At 37.1% G+C, this 20,744-nt stretch overlaps 3 protein-coding genes across 4 annotated transcripts; all 3 read left to right on the plus strand.

Annotated features, from left to right (window-relative positions):
• The first annotated feature begins 5,877 nt into the window (after positions 1 to 5,877).
• Positions 5,878 to 19,862, plus strand: LOC120118157 (ninja-family protein AFP3-like). 2 transcript variants are annotated; one of them, XM_039138285.1, is made up of 3 exons: positions 5,878 to 5,883; positions 18,033 to 18,550; positions 19,252 to 19,862. In XM_039138285.1, exons 2-3 carry the CDS (start codon positions 18,067 to 18,069, stop codon positions 19,623 to 19,625), a joined length of 858 nt encoding a protein of 285 aa, XP_038994216.1. In that variant the 5' UTR covers positions 5,878 to 5,883; positions 18,033 to 18,066; the 3' UTR covers positions 19,626 to 19,862. The 2 variants fall into 2 exon arrangements, with proteins under 2 accessions (XP_038994216.1, XP_038994215.1); XM_039138284.1 differs by lacking the exon at positions 5,878 to 5,883 and having other exon boundaries at positions 17,939 to 18,550.
• LOC120118236 (epoxide hydrolase B-like) lies at positions 9,023 to 9,370 on the plus strand. The gene has a single exon (XM_039138338.1). The coding sequence runs from the start codon at positions 9,023 to 9,025 to the stop codon at positions 9,368 to 9,370; it is 348 nt and encodes a 115-aa protein (XP_038994269.1).
• On the plus strand, positions 15,883 to 16,230 carry LOC120118238 (epoxide hydrolase B-like). The gene has a single exon (XM_039138339.1). The coding sequence runs from the start codon at positions 15,883 to 15,885 to the stop codon at positions 16,228 to 16,230; it is 348 nt and encodes a 115-aa protein (XP_038994270.1).
• Positions 19,863 to 20,744: the final 882 nt, after the last annotated feature.

The following is a 20,744-nucleotide window of genomic DNA, read 5'->3' on the forward strand; positions in this document are numbered from 1 at the left end:
CGTGTCATACCTTTTCTGTAGGAGAATCTTTCCAACATTTTGTCTACTCACTGACGTGTCCTCCTACCAATTTATCATATTCTAGATATATACTTACCGGCATTTGGATCATATTATGTGAGATTATCGGTTAATGGAACGTGATTCCCTATTTGGATGGTGAGGATTCTTAATTTCGGTAATAAGTTATTTTTAATAATGGTATTTTAGGAGTTTATTATCGAAAATGTGATTTATTATTCGTTTAGGTATTGTTACATTTTCAGCGTTTTAGATTAAAATATCTTTAAATTTTTTTCTCAAAAATATTTTTCTTCTATCATTGAATAAAAAAAAATCTACGAATGTTAAATTACAAATTTATCCTTAAACTATTTTATATTTATAAAAAAAATCCATAATTAGAATTTTATATGAAGTTTAGGTGTTAAAATAAAATTGTACACTTTCATTAAATCTATTTTTCTTTTTAATTTTGTAAAAATAAAATAAAATTTATGAATTTAATTTTTTTTAAAAATATATATAAATTAATTATAGTATAATTCAACTTGTTAAAAAAACAAATATATAATAAGGACAATTTAATAAAATATACATTCTAGTAATCTTTTAATTCTTTAATTAAACACTGTAATATTACATTACTGCTAAATGAACTAAACACAATAATGTAACATTCCCAGTAATGTGTTAAGTAATGTTACGTTCCAGTAATTCTTTTTCTATCGATAATCTTATATTATATGAACCGTACCCTAAAAGTTGATCCTAAATCCCTAAATCGATTGATTTCAAGCTCAAATTAGAAAATAAAATAAGCTTTTAATTTAACAACAGCTCAGCTATGTCATCATTTAAATTAGAAAATACAAATACATATTAAAGTTCTAACACGTGGCTTTTATGTGCCAAAAACCATCCTTAGGACAATGGTAGTGGGGCAAGTGGGGACTAAATGTGGTAATTTCTTTAGACCATAATAGCAAAAGTACCATTGGTGGGGACCACGACCCTTTTGGTTATGAGAAAATCGCCTCAGTGACCAAAAAAAAGTTATAATATACGATTTTAACCAACTTTTTTTGGATTTGCCAAAATGACCAACAAAATCGCAACGCGAAATAAATATCGCAACGCGATCCCCAGAATCGCAAATCAGTTTCCAGAATCGCAAATCAGTTTCCAAAATCGCAACGCGATTCTTGAAAATCGCGATGCGATAGTACAAATTCGCATTGCGATTTTCCAAAATCGCAACGCGAATATGAAAATCGCAACGCGAACACATAAATCGCAACGCGTATCCGTAAATCGCAACGTGTATCCGTAAATCGCAACGCGTATGGGTAAATCGCAATGCGTATCCGTATATCGCAACGCGTATCCGTAAATCGCAACGATAATACATAAAATCGCAACGCGTATCCGTAAATCGCAACGCGATATTTAAAGCGCCATTATAATCGCTACGCGTATTTTATTTTCAAATTACAAAAAGAATATTAAGACAAAATCCCGTAATCGCAACTCATAACCTAAAACCTAAAATCACAACTCAGTCCCATCTCCATCTCTCACTCTCTACGGCGAAGAAATCCGTCCCCATCTCCGAAGATTTCCGTCCCCATCTCCGGCGAAATCCCTCACAACCATTCACGGTCAGAAATCCCTCACAATATTCAGAAATGGAAAATCAACCTCCGAGGGTTAGTTTTTTAATTATTTTTATTTTGAAATGTTTGCATTATTGTAGGTTTTTCATATTGAAACTGATGATAAGTTTACTGGTCATTTCAATAATAGATTAACCATTTCACTTAGATTTCATTTCGCGTTACGATTCTGTCGTTGCGATTTTCATTTCGCGTTGCTATTCTCTCGTTGCGATTTTCAAGTTAGTATTTGTCTTTGTCTTTGTTCTGTCTTTTGGTTGAAGTAATGCAATCCATTCAAGTTTCAATTTGCAGAAGAGTCGCAACGAGATAATGAAAATCGCAACGAGAGAATGACTGTCGCAACGAGAGAATCGCAACGCGAAATGGAAATCGCAACGAGAGAATCGCAACGCGAAACCAAAATCGCATTGCGATTTTCATTTCGCGTTGCGATTCTCTCGTTGCGATTTTCATTTCGCGTTGCGATTCTCTCGTTGCGATTGTCATCTCGCGTTGCGATTCTCTCGTTGCGATTTTCATTTCAACCAAAAGACAAAACAGTGTTGCAAATTTTAGTTTAAAGAATAAACTACTACTTTTTATGTTTATTGTTTTTGGTATATCTTCACAGTGTAGTTTTTGGTATATCTAACTTGGTATGTTTATTGTTTTTGTAGAAATTTTTTTTCGGCTCAATTGACCTTGAGAAATAAAGTTAGCCTGGCCACTACAATTGCAAAGAAGCTTTCACCTGCTCAAAGACAATTGTTTGAGGAAACCTGCTTCGGGCCATGGCTGAGAGTACAGCATCCGGGTGGAGATGCTAATTTGACCCATTTGTGGCTTCAGACCATGACATCAAATCTACCCGACAGTATACAACGTGGTGAGGAAGAGATATGGTTTCATTTTCCACCAGCGTATACTTGCTTTGGGCGGAAGGAGTTCTGCTTAATCACTGGTCTACGATTCGGACACGATGATGTAGGCCGGTACACTCGTCATATCGCCCGCCCATCATGGTTATCCCGGGTTTTTCCGGATGAGTCAATGGAGAAGCCGAACCTACATGTCGACGACCTGAAGAAATTATTTAATAAGAAGCTGGTTTCACTCGGATGGAAGACGTCGATGTTGTCCGAGTATGCCTTCTACTACTTGTGTATGCCGGCTTTTTAGGCAGAGAGGCCAGACAACCTATTCATCGGGAGCTAATAATATTGGTAGAGGACCTGAATGCATGGAATCTGTTTCCGTGGGGTTCGTATATATGGAAAGCTACCTGGACTAAGTTGTCGTCTGCCTTTGATGACCGCAAAAGTTTGCGGGGCGATGGGTCCAAATACACTTTGTCAGGCTTTGTTTGGGCCTTTAAGGTAAGAATTTCTATATAATGTTTCTAAAATTATAATTAATTATTTAACAATTACTAATTTTGTTATTATATTGTTTGTAGATTTGGATATTCGAGGCTTTCCCCAGCATGCGTACATATGCAATAAAAACGTCAAATGATATTCCCAGGGCTATTTCCTGGAAGAGGAAAACTCTGTTGGATTGGGAAGACTTAATACCATATGCCACAATAAATAATGTAAGTTAACACAAATACTTTCATATAATATAAACAAGTTATTAATAGTAGACGTTTAACTTTGTTTGAGTTTTTATATTTAGGAGGCCAACATTCCATTACAAAGACTGACACCCACGGAGGAAGAGCTTGCCACTGATTGGTGGCAAGCTAGTCAGAATTTTTTTGATGGCACGGATGATGAGCAGCATCCACTTCCTCCAATTCGAGAGCCATCACCTCACCTAGAGCCATCACCCGATCGACCCGACTATACATCTCTAGAACGAGAGCCATCACCTATCCCGTCACATCATCGAGCCTCTTCTCCACCATCACCTCATGATAGGCGACCGGCAAAGATGCCACGACTCCTATCTCCCTGTTCTCCACCTCCACCTCAACGGGATGAGTCAAGGGAGTTACGTGATGAGGTCAATGCCTTGCGTGAGGAGATCGGTACTCTACGCGATAACGATGGTGCATGGCGTGTGGAGGTGTCAACTTTACGTGGTGAGGTTGCCGCTCTACGTGAGATGATAGTATCGTTGCAGAATGAGGTTCATACTCTACGCAACGAGGTAAGTTTAAGATTTTCCATATTTAACTTAATGATAAATTTACTCGTAATTTCACTTAGATTAGCCATTTCACTTAGATTGCTTAGTAAATTTGTTCGGTTGCTGCCAATTCTGCTAAACTGTGTATTCTTTAACACTGTGAAATAGTATTTGTCTTTGTTTTGTCTTTTGGTTGAAAGTAAATTTGTTCGGTTGCTGCCAATTCTGCTAAACTGTGTATTCTTTAACACTGTGAAATATTTGTCTTTGTTTTGTCTTTTGGTTGAAAGTAAATTTGTTCGGTTGCTGCCAATTCTGCTAAACTGTGTATTCTTTAACACTGTGAAAATAGTATTTGTCTTTGTTTGTCTTTTGGTTGAAAGTAAATTTGTTCGGTTGCTGCCAATTCTGCTAAACTGTGTATTCTTTAACACTGTGAAATAGTATTTGTCTTTGTTTTGTCTTTGGTTGAAAGTAAATTTATCCATTCAAGTTTCAATTTGCAGAAGAATTTATAGTTTACTTTCGCAACACGAAACTTAAAATCGCAACGCGAAACCAAAATCGCAACGCGAAATGAAAATCGCAACGACAGAATCGCAACGCGAAACCAAAATCGCAACGACAAGATCGCAACGCGAAACCAAAATCGCATTGCGATTTTCATTTCGCGTTGCGATTCTTTCGTTGCGATTTTCATTTCGCATTGCGATTCTGTCGTTGCGATTTTCATTTCGCGTTGCGATTTTGGTTTCGCGTTGCGATTTTAAGTTTCGTGTTGCGAAAGTAAACTATTTCTTCTTCTGCAAATTGAAACTTGAATGGATTGCATTACTTCAACCAATAGACAAATCAAAGACAAATACTAACTTCAGGGTATTAGTTTGAAACATATTTTTCTTTGTTATCTGATGCATTTTGTGAAGTATGATAGAATAATGACTTGGGTGAATACAATGCAAGTTTGAAACATATTTGTCTTTGTTTTCACTGTTTAAATATCATGTCTGTTTATTTACTGATTTTTGTATTTAATTATTTAGCGGCCCGATAGAGTGGATGCTTTACGTCGGGTTATGCTTGCACGACGGAGTTCACGCATCAGACAGCGTGCACGTGCTATTAAGTCTCCGTACACCCCAATAGTGCGAAGACACCGCAAGAAGAAGCCCGACTCGCCTGTCATCCCTCAAGAGTCCACTCCTATCGTTGAAGAGGCCCCCCATATCATTCCTCGAGAGTCCCCTCCCACCGTTCAAGAGGCAACTGTCATCGTTGAAGAGGTCCCTCCCACCATTCCAGAGCCCGATTCACATGGGGTAATATATCGAAGTATTGAGAAACCCCCACCGGTTCCGGACATGATGGATGAGAGTTGGCTCTCGTATGAGTTACCGGCCAGTACCATACCGGTATCTGAAGAGGAGAGGGAACAACTACCGGACACAATTTTGGATAACACCCTTTGGGCTAAGACCGCAGTTGATTTTTATCTACATGAGCGGAGCAAGGGGTGTTTCACTGACATATGCAAGCTCACCGATGATATCTTTTTGTTGCTTGAACGGCCTTGGTGGGGCGTATTATTAGGGGTCGAAGACAATGGCTATTTCGATGGGGGGGTAAGTCTTATATTTTTCTTATATTTCAATTTGATTAATTTTTTTTTTAAATTTATGTAAGTCACTAATATATGTCTTTTTTTGTAAAACAGCATATCGATGCGTGGGTGACACGTCTTCTAATAATAAGAAAACTTAAGAAAATAAAAATATACGATATACAATAATGCCGACGTCTTTTCACGCCGTTCACTTGAAGAATGCACGAGATGAATCATTTGATTTGGGCAATGGACAAGCTAAACTTTATCCTGCATGGTGGGAGGTCGATAAGGTTAGTATTTTTATCAATAAAAGTCCTAACTTGAAACATTTTGCAATCTTTTATTCTCTTTGCAATCATACGCCACGTACAGTTTTTGTCAATCATACACCTTGTTTCGAAACGATCTTTGCTTGATTTGTTAACTTTTAGTTGATAGCCATCTTCCACACATTTCGTATATAAAGCTATCTTCAAGTCTTCCTTTGTATCAAAACAATCATCTTTCTTGATACGAATAACTTTTGTGTAACAATCAACTGCTTTCTTTATCAACTCTTCTTCCGGTATCTGAAGTAATTCTGGCATATTCCAGTTATACGCCCGTGGCATTTTCTTTTCTTCGGGGACTTTTTCTTCTTCTTTTTCTTCTTCAGGATTATATGAATTACAGAATGGATGTTCAACATGTTCATTCACAGTCGTAACTTCCTCCTCATTATCATCAACATTACATTCTTCGGCAACGGCTGTTTCATCATCAAAATTCGGGTATTGACCAATATCAATATCATTACACGCATGGTCTGTTTCTTCTTCTGAAACATCATCAAAATCCGTGTATTGACCAATATCAAAGTCCGGATATTGACCAAGACCAAATTTCGAATACTGACTAGTACTCACAATTTTTTCTGTTGGCTCATCATCGTCTAACTGGTCAATACGAAAACCGGAATTTGGTGCTGAAAGTTGATTGGGATTTGGATTAGAGAAAGGTTGTGGGTTTTGAGAAAAACTTAGTTGATTACTACCCGCTACTGACCCAACAATACTACTTCTAGGTTCAACAACATACAATGTAACATCATCTTGTGAAACACTAATGTAAGCAATGAATCGTTCAACATCTTCATTGTCGGTTAACAAATAAACTTTACCATTTCTCTGATAAGATAGCCTAAATCCACTTAGGGGCTCTAAATTCAATTTATTTGAAACACGTAGCATTAGAGTTTCATAAGTTAACTTTTGTAAAGACAATTTTAGTTGAAGATTTATGGGTAAAGGCATATATTGTAAAACACCATTAACATTATCCCATGACCCTCCAAAACACAAATCTATCCAAACATGATCAACATTAGATGATTTCATGGTTGTAACTAAACAAACGAGATGCGAAACTAAGACCTGTTGCCGGATGGGGAAGGATGTCGTTGGATATAGGAACGGATGTCGCCGGAGAGAGTGATAGATGGAGATGGAATGAGTTGCGATTTAGGGATTTAGTTTATGATTTCAGTGTTATATACCCAAAATTTCAGTGTTGTGATTTACAGATTCTCGTTGCGATTTACGGATTATCGTTGCGATTTACAGATTCTCGTTGCGATTTACGGATTATCGTTGCGATTTACGGATACGCGTTGCGATTTACGGATTATCGTTGCGATTTACGGATACGCGTTGCGATTTACGGATACGCATTGCGATTTACGGATACGCGTTGCGATTTACGGATACACGTTGCGGTTTACGGATACGCGTTGCGATTTACGGATACGCGTTGCGATATACGGATACGCATTGCGATTTACCCATACGCGTTGCGATTTACGGATACACGTTGCGATTTACGGATACGCGTTGCGATTTATGTGTTCGCGTTGCGATTTTCATATTCGCGTTGCGATTATGGAAAATCGCAATGCGAATTTGTACTATCGCATCGCGATTTTCAAGAATCGCATTGCGATTCTGGAAACTGATTTGCGATTCTGGGGATCGCGTTGCGATTTTTATTTCGCGTTGCGATTTTGTTGGTCATTTTGGCAAATCCAAAAAAAGTTGGTTAAAATCGTATATTATAACTTTTTTTTGGTCACTGAGGCGATTTTCTCTTTGGTTATTTACTTGCCTCGTTTACTTAATATAAACGAGAACCCACGTGGAGATTTGTCAAACATCTAAACCAAAATACCACGTGTTATCGCCACCTGTCCCTTTACAAAAAAGCTTTTCTCTTTCGCCTGTCATTTTCAGGTAATTATACTCAGTTTTAAAATACGATTAAAAAAATATCTTATTAAAAATTTAAATATTTTTGATAAAATAATATCTAAAAAAATATTTTTCTTATCGGAAATTTTAATGTCGTTACTTAATTTTTTTGTAGGAAAATAATATTTTTAATATTAATATTTTTATAAAAAATAATAATGTTTTAAATAACGCTTTATCGAAAATATTAAATATTTTAAGCATCATCTAATATTAACATTTTTGATAAAAAATATTTTAGATAGTACTTTACTAAATTTTTTAAAAAATATTAATATATTTACTAATATATTTCTTTAATCGTATATTAAATTTATCGTACCTTAAACATCCCATATTTCTCAAAGGTATTTACTTTAATAAAATACTTATTTCCTTTTCCCCATTTAATAAATCAATTTCTTTGATTGAACGAGAATCTATGTTTATGAGTCAAATTATGGTTTTTGTCCTTTTATTTTCCTAAATTTTATATATAGTCATTATATTTTAATTTAACATAATTTAACTCTTGTAAAATTGTTAAGGCTTAATATATAATCTGTTAATCAAATTTACTATTTTTAATGTCGTTACTTAATTTTTTGTAAGAAAAATAATATTTTTAATATAAATATTTTTATAAAAAATAATAATATTTTAAATTACGCTTTATCGAAAATATTAAATATTTTAAGCATCATCTAATATTAACATTTTTGATAAAAAATATTTTAAATAGTGCTTTACCAAATTTTTTTAAAAATATTAATATTTTCACTAATATATTTCTTTAATCGTATATTAAATTTATCGTACCTTAAACATCCCATATTTCTCAAAGGTATTTACTTTAATAAAATACTTATTTCCTTTTCCCCCTGTAGACACCCGTTTTTGTCCGAGTTTAAAAAAATATTATTTATTTATTATTACTATTACTATTATTATTTATTATTATTATTATTATTTATTATTTATTTTTTATTTTTGTAGGTGCCATATTCAACCCCACCATTCTGTTAAATCCCTAAAAATCTGGCTAGTGCAACTAAACTCAACCGAACGTGGACTCCCGGGAACGTGCGCGCCCACCACCTCGCATGTCCAGTGCAACTAACCTCGCATGTTTGCTTCTTTTTCGCTTAAAAAAGGGAAAGTGGGAAGCTGGCCTTGACTTTAAATAATGTTGGGGGAGAAGACATGAAGGGGATACGAAATACGGGGGGCAGTTTTCAGCAAAAAGGAGGGGAACATCAGGGGAACTTTGATTCAATCTTTTTCATTCTCACCTGCGACTCGTGCCTTGGAAAACCCAGCTTTCCCTCAAGGCTTACCTACTCCTGGGAAAAAGGGGAGGCTCAATGATTCTTCTCCTCCATGACCTCCCCGAGCTTTGGTATTCATGGCGTCACCAAATCGTGTCTTTATCTTCCATGGGTTACCGAGACGTTGCCCCGGACTTAAGAGGCTTTGGTGACTCGGATGCCCCCGACACAGTGGCGAGTTACACTTGTTTCAACATAGTCGGCGATGTGGTTGAGCTGATAAACTTGGTGGCTCCCGATGAACGCAAGGTGTTTGTGGTGGGGCATGACTGGGGAGCTTACATGGCTTGGTACTTGCGGATGTTTAGGCCTGGTAAAGTGAAAGCTGTGGTGAATTTGAGTGTGTCGTTTATTCGGCTTGGTCGGGAAATCAACCCCCATTGATGCCTGGAGAGCTATCTACGGCAACGATCATTATGTCTCGAGGTTTCAGGAAGTTGGAGAAATGGTGAAACGCTTTGAACTGATTTTCCTTTATTTTTTTTGCTTACGTTTGATATGATACATTGTGAATGTGTTGTTTTCGTAAACGTTTATGCTTGATTTATTAGATCTATTGGTATTTACTGCCCATTTGCAGTTGAAATTCCCAGATCCAATGTTTTTCTTTTACTTTTTATATTTCTAGCAAGCTTATGCATAACGAGGCAATATTTATGTTTATTTATTTGCAACGTTGAATTGTATCTGCTGAAATATTTTACCCTATACTGAAATACGTACATACTTGCATCCATACCTATATACGTGAAAGGTTTTGTTATGTTTATATATGCAGTGCGTTTTAGTTAATTGTTTAGTATGTTATATTGTTTTTATTAGACGATGTCTGATTAAAATTCATTTGATGTTTATTTTCCTGTATCTATGTGTAAACACTCAATTTCGTCCCGGTTTCTTTTTTATATTTGATATTTCTTTATTATTTTTATTTTACAATCTAACACTTTTGACCATTTTTAGAGAAATTTCAACTGATTAAAGGTAAGTAATTCGAATCGAGTTTTTTAAATTTAAATTTCAATTTTCGCATTTAAAGACAATCGACAAATTAATTGGTACCGAAAGGGCGGTTCAAGGGTGCTAATCCTTCCTTGACCGTAACCGACTCCCGAGCCCGACATATTTCTGGTGAAACGCAGATCAGGTAAGATGGTGTCCGGCCCACCTAAATTCGTTTTAAAGTGGTCGGTGGCGACTCTAACCCAATCAATTCAAGTCGAAGCCCAATTCTGGGGCCCAACCGAAAGACGGTTGCGACAGCTTGGCGACTCTGCTGGGGACAGGTAAGTGAGTCAGGCCAGAATTAATTTTCAGTTGTCTTTTTATGCGAAAATAGTAAATTTAACTTATTTATTCGATTCCATTTATTTACCTTTGATTATCCTTCAAGTAAATAGTTGTACTAACGTTTGTTCAATGATTTCAGATTTTTTTAAAATTTTCATCTTTGGCTCTATACCCGAGTTCCAAACCCTTTTAAGTGGGGGTGAAAGCGACGCATTCGTGTGAATTTATTCACCGCATATGCCTAGCAAGTAGCCTTCGGGATTCATATACCTTATGTCTTCGTGTGAATTTATTCACCGTGCGGGCATAAGGGAATGTTTCCTCTCGAGTTTAACTTAGTCCACATAAGCTTGTAATGGGCTTAGGACTAAGGGTCTGGCAAGCCCAAGGGGACACCAGCAAGGAGAACTCGAGTACCTTTTTAGAACCTAAACCGGGAGATTATGGAGAATTAGAGCCCACCCCAAAACCTCATTCCAAACCCTATGCTGCTTTATTTCCTACTTTACTTTCTGTTCGAAGCATGTGAACTAGGCAAATATGCGGTTAGGATTTGTTTGAAATTAGCATGCGGGATAGAGATCATGTCTGGGTAGGAATACTAAGCATGTTCGGGTAGATATCATGTGGGGTAGGACTTTTCATTTTCATCTTTTTTTTATTATTATCCTTATCTCACTAACTTTTTTTCTCCTTTCATTTTTGTTCTTTTGCATTTTTTTTTATCATTCACATCATTAAAACGAGGTGTTGATCCACAAAAAATGTGTTTGTTAAAACATGAATAATCTGTATTAATGGACAAAGGGGTTATAATACAAAGAGATAAAAAGCTCAGAAGTCCAACCGGTATCAAAAAATAATTAGAGGCAAAGGTTTCAGGGGCAAGACGAGGAAATAGTTATTGACCCGGAGAGTCCTTTCAAAAATTACGAGAACAAGATGGTGAAACCCTAGCTAAGCTGGAGACCATTGTTGATGAATTCCAAAAATAAGTCGACAAACTTCGGATGGAGGGCTCCAATGGCACTTTCGTTTGGAACGAGCTCGGCATAGAGTGAAGGCCGGAGATGCAGTCATTCGAGACATTTTTTGGGGCAAGCAACTAATCACCCGCACAAGTTTAGCCAAAGGAGTCGGAATGGTTCGACAGGATATTCAACCGATGAAAAAGCGGAAGACGAATCAACTTTCCAGAGACTGTGCGGGATCTATACCATCAAAAAGTTTTTTGTCTCTTCAGACGTAACATTTTTGTCCCCAGTGAGGATTATTCAGAATAATAGGCACATTTTTCGGATCAATGCCTCGGACATTTCATGCATCATGCATTTAAACATTTTGCATTTTGTTCATTTCTTTACATTCACATTAATTATCTTCACATGTTTCATCAAAAATGGGAACATTTCGACCCTATTCCCATGACCTACAAAGAGCTCTACAAATAACTTTTTGACACACACATGTGGTGTCACCGTATCCAGGGAAATCCATGAAGCCCCGTACCCCAGGTAGTATGATGAGACGCTCGTTGCGAAAATCATAGCGGAGTCCCAGGGCACACTATTGAGAATTACTCCACAATCAAGAGAATCATACAGAAAATACGTAACAAGAATCGGATCAACTTCAACAATTTGGGGGCATCCAAGTGAGGAAGATCATTTCATCATTTGAGGCATTCTGTTTGAATCTGTTTTTTCATCATTTCTTAAGTTTTTGTAAGGACTTTTGAATAAATTTATGTTACTTTAAAGATGATAAGCAATGGATCACATTTGCAAACTTGCAATTCTTTGAATATCATTTGAATTAAGAAACTCTGTGAATGGTTCAAAGTTACGGATCTTTAACAAAATAACATGTTTTAAAACAATGAATTTGACTTTACCCAGAATATACACTCAAACACCATACCCTGCTCTTGTAATTAACCAATATACCCTTTTCCTTTCATAAGGTGCGGACAGCACGGGGCATCATTTGCATATGACAATTACTATGTTTTTTATTTAAGACGTTCAATGACGATGATGATCTTTACAAATGAAAGAGTCGAGTAGGTGAATCCAGTTTAGGTCAGTTGCTTGAAAATTGAACTCTAAAGATGAGATTCCTTGACTTTCAAAAAACACCTAGGCTATAACAGGTTCTTCTTAACAATCTTAGGAAATTAAATCCGTAAAAACTGAGCTATTTCGCTAAGGCAATTGGTTATAGAGGAAACTTGAAAGCCCTGGCCTTATGATTAGATTACGTTCAAACCATGACATTGCTCGGACACTTGGCAATTCGGTGTTTGCTCCACTGCTCTTGTCAGGCTGAAGACTCTGTGATGAGATGAACCCTTCAGTTAACTTGATAACTGTGATTATAATATTAAGCTGTCCCTCTAAAGCAATTGGTTAAACGCCTCGGCTTTATGGATTCAGCTAGTCAGATAACGACAAATTAAATCAAATTTATCTAAGCAAGAAATTTTCGGTAAAATGGACTAAGGGAGTTAAGGAACACCTGTTATAGTCAACTACACACGAGCACTCAAGAATTTCATTTTTAGACCGATGTTTTTGCACTGCCTTTATTAGAGGAGCCTACAAAGCTTGAATAAATAAAAGATTTCAGAGGACTGAAATAAAAGGTCTAGTAAGTGATCATGCTAGTTGTGTCATTTTGTCCGCACCCAATTAAAGTGCCAAAGCATGTTGCGATATTTCAAAAAAAATGACATTTTTTTCCAAAACCTTATAATGGAGGCCAAGCTAAAGCCAACCCATCCATTTGACACTGGTCCAAGAGCTGTAACTCTGAAAATGTTAAAAGAGCTATTGATTCCTTTGATATTCTTTGAACTCATGTTTATAATTTGATTTAATTGCGAATAATATTTTACAGCCTTTTTATCGTTTTCTCTCCTGAAACAAGAAAAATGAGAAAAATATTTTCAAACAGAACAATCTCAGATATGAAATGTCTGTAAAGCCCAAGCTCGAGAAGCAAATGGGGCACGATCGATTCCATGGACCAGATTGGCAGACAAATCACGAAGAGATAACACATAATTCATTCATGTTGCATGCATCTTAGATATACTTAGGTGCGTCACATTCATCATTTTAACATACACGTTTTTGCAGCTTTTAGAGTCAAGTTTTGACTTCAGGATGAAGGATACTCGATTCTCAAGCGCCTTCAAAGAAGGATGGTGGTTGTTTAACTCAGCAGTAAGGAGCTACACCTCAACCGACTTGATATCTCAGAACCAATTTCAGATAGGTTCGAGAACCAGTTCAAAACAAATCCAGTTCGACTCAAACTCATCCATGAGCATCATGTTTCCAGTTAAAACTTTCAAGCCAGATTTCAATTCCACGACGGAAGATATCCGACTCAAAAATTGGCGAAAAGGGTCATCATTCATTTAAAGGAAATTTACAGCACAGCTTAAGTCAAGAAAAGTTATTTGTCAACAAACAACTTCTCAATTTCAGAGCCAATTTCAACTTCACAACGAAGGATATTGGACTCGAGACAACGCAAGTTCAACTTCACGACGAAGGGACCGCTGGTTGTCAACAAACAATTTCCCAATTTTGGAGCCAATTTCAAACTTCACAATGAAGGATATTGGACTCCAGACAACGTAAGTTCAACTTCACGACGAAGGGACCGCTGGTTGTCAATAAACAACTTCTCAATTTCGGAGCCAATTTCAACTTCACAGCGAAGGATATTGGACTCCAGACAACGTAAGTTCAACTTCACAACGAAGGGACCGCTGGTTGTCAACAAACAACTTCTCAATTTCAGAGCCAATTTCAACTTCACAACGAAGGATATTGGACTCGAGATAACGCAAGTTCAACTTCATGACGAAGGGACCGCTGGTTGTCAACAAACAACTTCTCAATTTCAGAGCCAATTTCAACTTCACAACGAAGGATATTGGACTCCAGACAACGTAAGTTCAACTTCACGACGAAGGGACCGCTGGTTGTCAATAAACAACTTCTCAATTTCAGAGCCAATTTCAAACTTCACAACGAAGGATATTGGACTCCAGACAACGTAAGTTCAACTTCACGACGAAGGGACCGCTGGTTGTCAATAAACAACTTCTCAATTTCAGAGCCAATTTCAAACTTCACAACAAAGGATATTGGACTCCAGACAACGCAAGTTCAACTTCACGACGAAGGGACCGCTGGTTGTCAACAAACAATTTCCCAATTTCGGAGCCAATTTCAACTTCACAACGAAGGATATTGGACTCCAAACAACGTAAGTTCAACTTCACGACGAAGGGACCGCTGGTTGTCAATAAACAACTTCTCAATTTCAGAGCCAATTTCAACTTCACAATGAAGGATATTGGACTCCAGACAACGCAAGTTCAACTTCACGACGAAGGGACCGCTGGTTGTCAATAAACAACTTCTCAATTTCAGAGCCAATTTCAACTTCACAACGAAGGATATTGGACTCCAGACAACGCAAGTTCAACTTCACGACGAAGGGACCGCTGGTTGTCAATAAACAACTTCTCAATTTCAGAGCCAATTTCAACTTCACAACGAAGGATATTGGACTCCAGACAACGTAAGTTCAACTTCACGACGAAGGGACCGCTGGTTGTCAATAAACAACTTCTCAATTTCAGAGCCAATTTCAACTTCACAACGAAGGATATTGGACTCCAGACAACACAAGTTCTACTTCACAACGAAGGGACCACTGGTTGTCAATAAACAATTTTCCAGTTTCAGAACCAATTTCAACTTCACATCGGAGGATATTGGACTCGGAACAATACTTGGATTTCAACTTCACGACGAAGGATATCCAATTCCAAGGCTCAACTTCACGACGAATGGGTCATATACGATTCCAACTTCACAACGAAGGGTATCGTACCCCAACAGTTTGACCCAACTTCACGATGATGGAGTCATCTCTATCACAATAACCGTATCACCCCTAGATGACCAGACCTTTTCATCACCTATGAGTAGTGTCGTTCCCCAAATCAAATCAGAAAAAGGAAAACCGGACAAAAAACTGGTTGTCTTTTTCATCTTTGCCCTATCCTTGTTAACACAAGAATGTGCAAAGAGGGGCAGCTGTAGACACCCGTTTTTGTCCGAGTTTAAAAAAATATTATTTATTTATCATTACTATTACTATTATTATTTATTATTATTATTATTATTTATTATTTATTTTTTATTTTTGTAGGTGCCATATTCAACCCCACCATTCTGTTAAATCCCTAAAAATCTGGCTAGTGCAACTAAACTCAACCGAACGTGGACTCCCGGGAACGTGCGCGCCCACCACCTCGCATGTCCAGTGCAACTAACCTCGCATGTTTGCTTCTTTTTCGCTAAAAAAAGGGAAAGTGGGAAGCTGGCCTTGACTTTAAATAATGTTGGGGGAGAAGACATGAAGGGGATACGAAATACGGGGGGCAGTTTTCAGCAAAAAGGAGGGGAACATCAGGGGAACTTTGATTCAATCTTTTTCATTCTCACCTGCGACTCGTGCCTTGGAAAACCCAGCTTTCCCTCAAGGCTTACCTACTCCTGGGAAAAAGGGGAGGCTCAATGATTCTTCTCCTCCATGACCTCCCCGAGCTTTGGTATTCATGGCGTCACCAAATCGTGTCTTTATCTTCCATGGGTTACCGAGACGTTGCCCCGGACTTAAGAGGCTTTGGTGACTCGGATTCCCCCGACACAGTGGCGAGTTACACTTGTTTTAACATAGTCGGCGATGTGGTTGAGCTGATAAACTTGGTGGCTCCCGATGAACGCAAGGTGTTTGTGGTGGGGCATGACTGGGGAGCTTACATGGCTTGGTACTTGCGGATGTTTAGGCCTGGCAAAGTGAAAGCTGTGGTGAATTTGAGTGTGTCGTTTATTCGGCTTGGTCGGGAAATCAACCCCCATTGATGCCTGGAGAGCTATCTACGGCAACGATCATTATGTCTCGAGGTTTCAGGAAGTTGGAGAAATGGTGAAACGCTTTGAACTGATTTTCCTTTATTTTTTTTTTGCTTACGTTTGATATGATACATTGCGAATGTGTTGTTTTCGTAAACGTTTATGCTTGATTTATTAGATCTATTGGTATTTACTGCCCATTTGCAGTTGAAATTCCCAGATCCAATGTTTTTCTTTTACTTTTTATATTTCTAGCAAGCTTAAGCATAACGAGGCAATATTTATGTTTATTTATTTGCAACGTTGAATTGTATCTGTTGAAATATTTTACCCTATACTGAAATACGTACATACTTGCATCCATACCTATATACGTGAAAGGTTTTGTTATGTTTATATATGCAGTGCGTTTTAGTTAATTGTTTAGTATGTTATATTGTTTTTATTAGACGATGTCTGATTAAAATTCATTTGATGTTTATTTTCCTGTATCTATGTGTAAACACTCAATTTCGTCCCGGTTTCTTTTTTATATTTGATATTTCTTTATTATTTTTATTTTACAATCTAACACTTTTGACCATTTTTAGAGAAATTTCAACTGATTAAAGGTAAGTAATTCGAATCGAGTTTTTTAAATTTAAATTTCAATTTTCGCATTTAAAGACAATCGACAAATTAATTGGTACCGAAAGGGCGGTTCAAGGGTGCTAATCCTTCCTTGACCGTAACCGACTCCCGAGCCCGACATATTTCTGGTGAAACGCAGATCAGGTAAGATGGTGTCCGGCCCACCTAAATTCGTTTTAAAGTGGTCGGTGGCGACTCTAACCCAATCAATTCAAGTCGAAGCCCAATTCCGGGGTCCAACCGAAAGACGGTTGCGACACCCCCTTTAATAAATCAATTTCTTTGATTGAACGAGAATCTATGTTTATGAGTCAAATTATGGTTTTTGTCCTTTTATTTTCCTAAATTTTAGATATAGTCATTATATTTTAATTTAACATAATTTAACTCTTGTAAAATTGTTAAGGCTTAATATATAATCTGTTAATCAAATTTACTATTTTTAATGTGAGATATGAATTTTTATCTAATTTGGTATCTTAAATTTATCATTTTTCTAACATGATACATGTATTTTTATCCTATTTGATATTTAAATTTGATACTAATTTTTTTCTCTAATATAGTACATCAAAGAGGTGACACTTTTGCCATATGTCACAACCTCATTGTCTTTTTTAATATACCATCATTATACATAAAAATTATCTAATTCAAAACATGTCAACTTTAAAGACTAAATTATATTAAATAATTTATAAATACCATATTAGAAAAGGTGAAAAATTTAAGTATCAACTCATATATTTAATTATTTTAAATAATTTACATCATTGGCTTTTCCAGTTTGAAATATTGACCTATTTTTTCTTAAATAGAGAATTTTCTCATCAGTCTTCACCATTTAAAGGATTAAGTGAAGTTGTGAATCATTTAAATTAAAAATAACTTTATAAAAATAAATAATAATAAATTTCCGATCAGTATATAAGAAGATTAATTAAAATGGTTATATATTTGTCTGATTAATGATATTATAAAAATAAATAATTAAATTATGTCAGACAAAGTTAAAGAGATTATATTCAAGATTTTGAGTATAGTATAGGGACCAAAACCAGAATTTGACCCTTTTCTTATACATGGTTAATGCTAACTCAGATCAAGGACTGGGTTTTGCTTCTGTTTCATAGGCGAAGACAATAGCTTTATTTTCAACAAGGAAAAGAAGAAGAAAAAAGTGTCTTTTTTGTTGGGTGTTCTATTCTCTATCTCATGTTTCCGTCAAAAATGGGGTCACAAGCAACTGAAAACACAAGTAGTAGTGTCAGTAGCAGCAGCAAAGAAATGGGGAATCTTTCTTTGCAAACAGAGAATTACCCCAAAAATCTATTACAAAGATTCATCCCAAGGGAGACCCAATCTTCAACGAGAAGTGAAGAAGAAGCAGAAGAGCAAGTGGAGCTGAATCTTGGGTTATCATTGGGAGGTAGATTTGGGGTCGATAAGCATGCAAACAAGTTGAAAAGGTCATCTTCAATTGCTGGTTCGATACCAATTTTTAGAGAAATCGATGGTGCCAATACTACTCCGCCATCTGTTCCTCGCCCAACTCTCATGAGAGCCTCTTCTTTGCCTACTGAGACCGAAGAAGAGTGGAGGAAGAGAAAAGAGTTGCAGACCCTAAGAAGGATGGCAGCTAAGAGGAGAAGATGTGAGAAGCAAAGGAGTTCAAGAGAGGAGAATAAAGCACTTCAGGGTACTTTCTGCAGCATTATATATGGGGGATTGTAGGTTTCTTTGTTTAGATTTTTTGATTTTATGTAGCTTCATTTGGTTGAGGATTTGATAACATTGCTTATAATTGTCACTAAACTTGTTTGATGTTCTTAAATATCTGCTAAACTTGTTGCTAGATCATATCATTGTTATGAGGAATGTTGCTTAAGATTCAACTTTATTTTTAAGCTATTGTATTGTATGCATTTTTTGTGCTCGGCACAAATTACCGGTTGCTGGTTAAACACACTGTGAATCATCATTAGAAGAGAGATAACTGATTAGTGTACTAGATTAAGGTTTAATCGATATTGTGAGGAGAGCAATCATCCTTGATTATTCAATAAGTGTGTGTTTACAGTTGTAATCGTCCTTGATCGGAGTTGCTTTCGATGCTCTTTGGATTTGCTGGTGAATTCCTTGAGAGTGATTGCATGGTTTTGAATACCCTGAATGTCACTTGAGCTGTTTTAGTTGATGTTTGGTGATAAAATGTGGAAGATTTTTAAATCCAACTCATACATGCTGAACTTGTTTCGACCAATTTGATATATAGTAGCTAGCGACCTAACCATTTGGCATGTTGGACATTGGTGTTGAGAATCTATGATCAAAATACCGATTACTCATTTGGTAAGGATCAGCTGGTTTTAATGCTTCCTATGATCACATTCATTGCAGGAGCTAGAAGTAGTGGTGAAGCAAGAAGCTCCGGTAGTTCCCTATCCTCGCAAGATCCTGGCAATCGAGAGGCTACAGGTTCTTCGTGGACAGAGACTGGCGAAACTCTACATAAGACGATTGAAAATAAGGGTAAAGAACGAGGGAACTTGATGGAAGATATGCCTTGTGTTTTCACAAAGGGAGAAGGTCCTAACGGGAAAAGAGTAGATGGCATTTTATACAAGTATGGAAAGGGAGAGGAAGTGAGGATAATGTGTGTATGCCATGGCAGTTTTTTGTCTCCGGCAGAGTTTGTCAACCATGCAGGTGGTGGCGATGTGGATCACCCTCTTAGGCATATAGTTATAAACCCTTCCTCTGCTCCCCTTTAGTAATGTCTGCAATAGTTGATTTATTCTTGCTGGTGTTTCATTGGACCAATTTTCGATTGCCCCTCTTTGGATTCTGTGGTTTCCTAGAAAAAATATATATTTATTGCAAATAAGGAAAATATATTGCAATGGTAAACCTGCCTCAGTCCACATTACAACTGCAAAGTTTGTTATGATTTGTACACTTGAACTGTTCCTTCCGGATCAAGTCATGCACCTAGAAACTGTATTATCTTATTCACCCTTCGGCCAACTTGACTCATAGCCGGCCTGTTTGTGAGACTATTGACTGTACGCTTGATGGCTAAGGGATACCAAATGATCACGAGGATCTGTTGCAGAGCATGCAGGCCCATGAGACGATATCGAAACCCTTTAGATACGAGGAGAATGAAGGATAAAAAGATTCTGAAAGCTTTCTCATCTGATATCAACTCGAGCAGCATGATGCCATAGCTGTAAACATCAGCCTTTTCGGATGCGTGGCAGGTCATAGCTTACTTGGATGCAACAAGTCCGAATGTGCCAGCTACACCGGTTGTTGCATGGATTTCAGAGGTTCCCAAAAGCATTGCAACCACTGTCCAACTATATGTTGCTCTGATTGACATCCCGATCCAGCACCTTCGAGGTGCATTCTTCGTGTAGATAAGCAAGTGCATGGGCGAAAATGTAGTTTTACCATTTTACCAACATATAATTTAATATTTTTAAAGGGGACAAATAGCAAAGTTTCTGCTTTTGGGGATAATAGTGATGGGGTAGGTAGGGACTGGATTATAAATCTGGAAATTTCTTTAGACCCATAATAGCAAAAATGCCATTGGAGACCACCTGCCTCGGTTGGTTTACTTCAATGAGAAATCTCAGCAACAGTAAACCTGTCTCGGCCAACATTACAACTGCTAAGTTTGTTACACTTGAGCTTTTCCTTGTAGATAAAGTCATGCACCTAGAAATTATATTATCTTATTGAAGAAGGTTGAATTCGTTTCAGCCTTCGGACAACTCGACTCATAGTGGGCCTGCTTGTGAAACTATGGACTGTACACGTGATGGCTAAGTGCAGCAGTTCTACCAAATGATCACGAGGACCTGTTTCCCATAACCGTGTAGTGA

This window comes from Hibiscus syriacus, unplaced genomic scaffold (assembly GCF_006381635.1).
Source record: "Hibiscus syriacus cultivar Baekdansim isolate YM2019G1 unplaced genomic scaffold, ASM638163v2 tig00110327_pilon, whole genome shotgun sequence".
NCBI lineage: Eukaryota > Viridiplantae > Streptophyta > Magnoliopsida > Malvales > Malvaceae > Hibiscus > Hibiscus syriacus.

Coding starts and splice junctions, on each gene's coding strand:
- LOC120118236 (XM_039138338.1), top strand. CDS start 9,023: ATGATTCTTCTCCTCCATGACCTCCCCGAGCTTTGGTATTCATGGCGT.
- LOC120118238 (XM_039138339.1), top strand. CDS start 15,883: ATGATTCTTCTCCTCCATGACCTCCCCGAGCTTTGGTATTCATGGCGT.
- LOC120118157 (XM_039138285.1), top strand. CDS start 18,067: ATGTTTCCGTCAAAAATGGGGTCACAAGCAACTGAAAACACAAGTAGT. Junction 18,551..19,251: donor GGAGAATAAAGCACTTCAGG/GTACTTTCTGCA, acceptor CATTCATTGCAG/GAGCTAGAAGTAGTGGTGAA.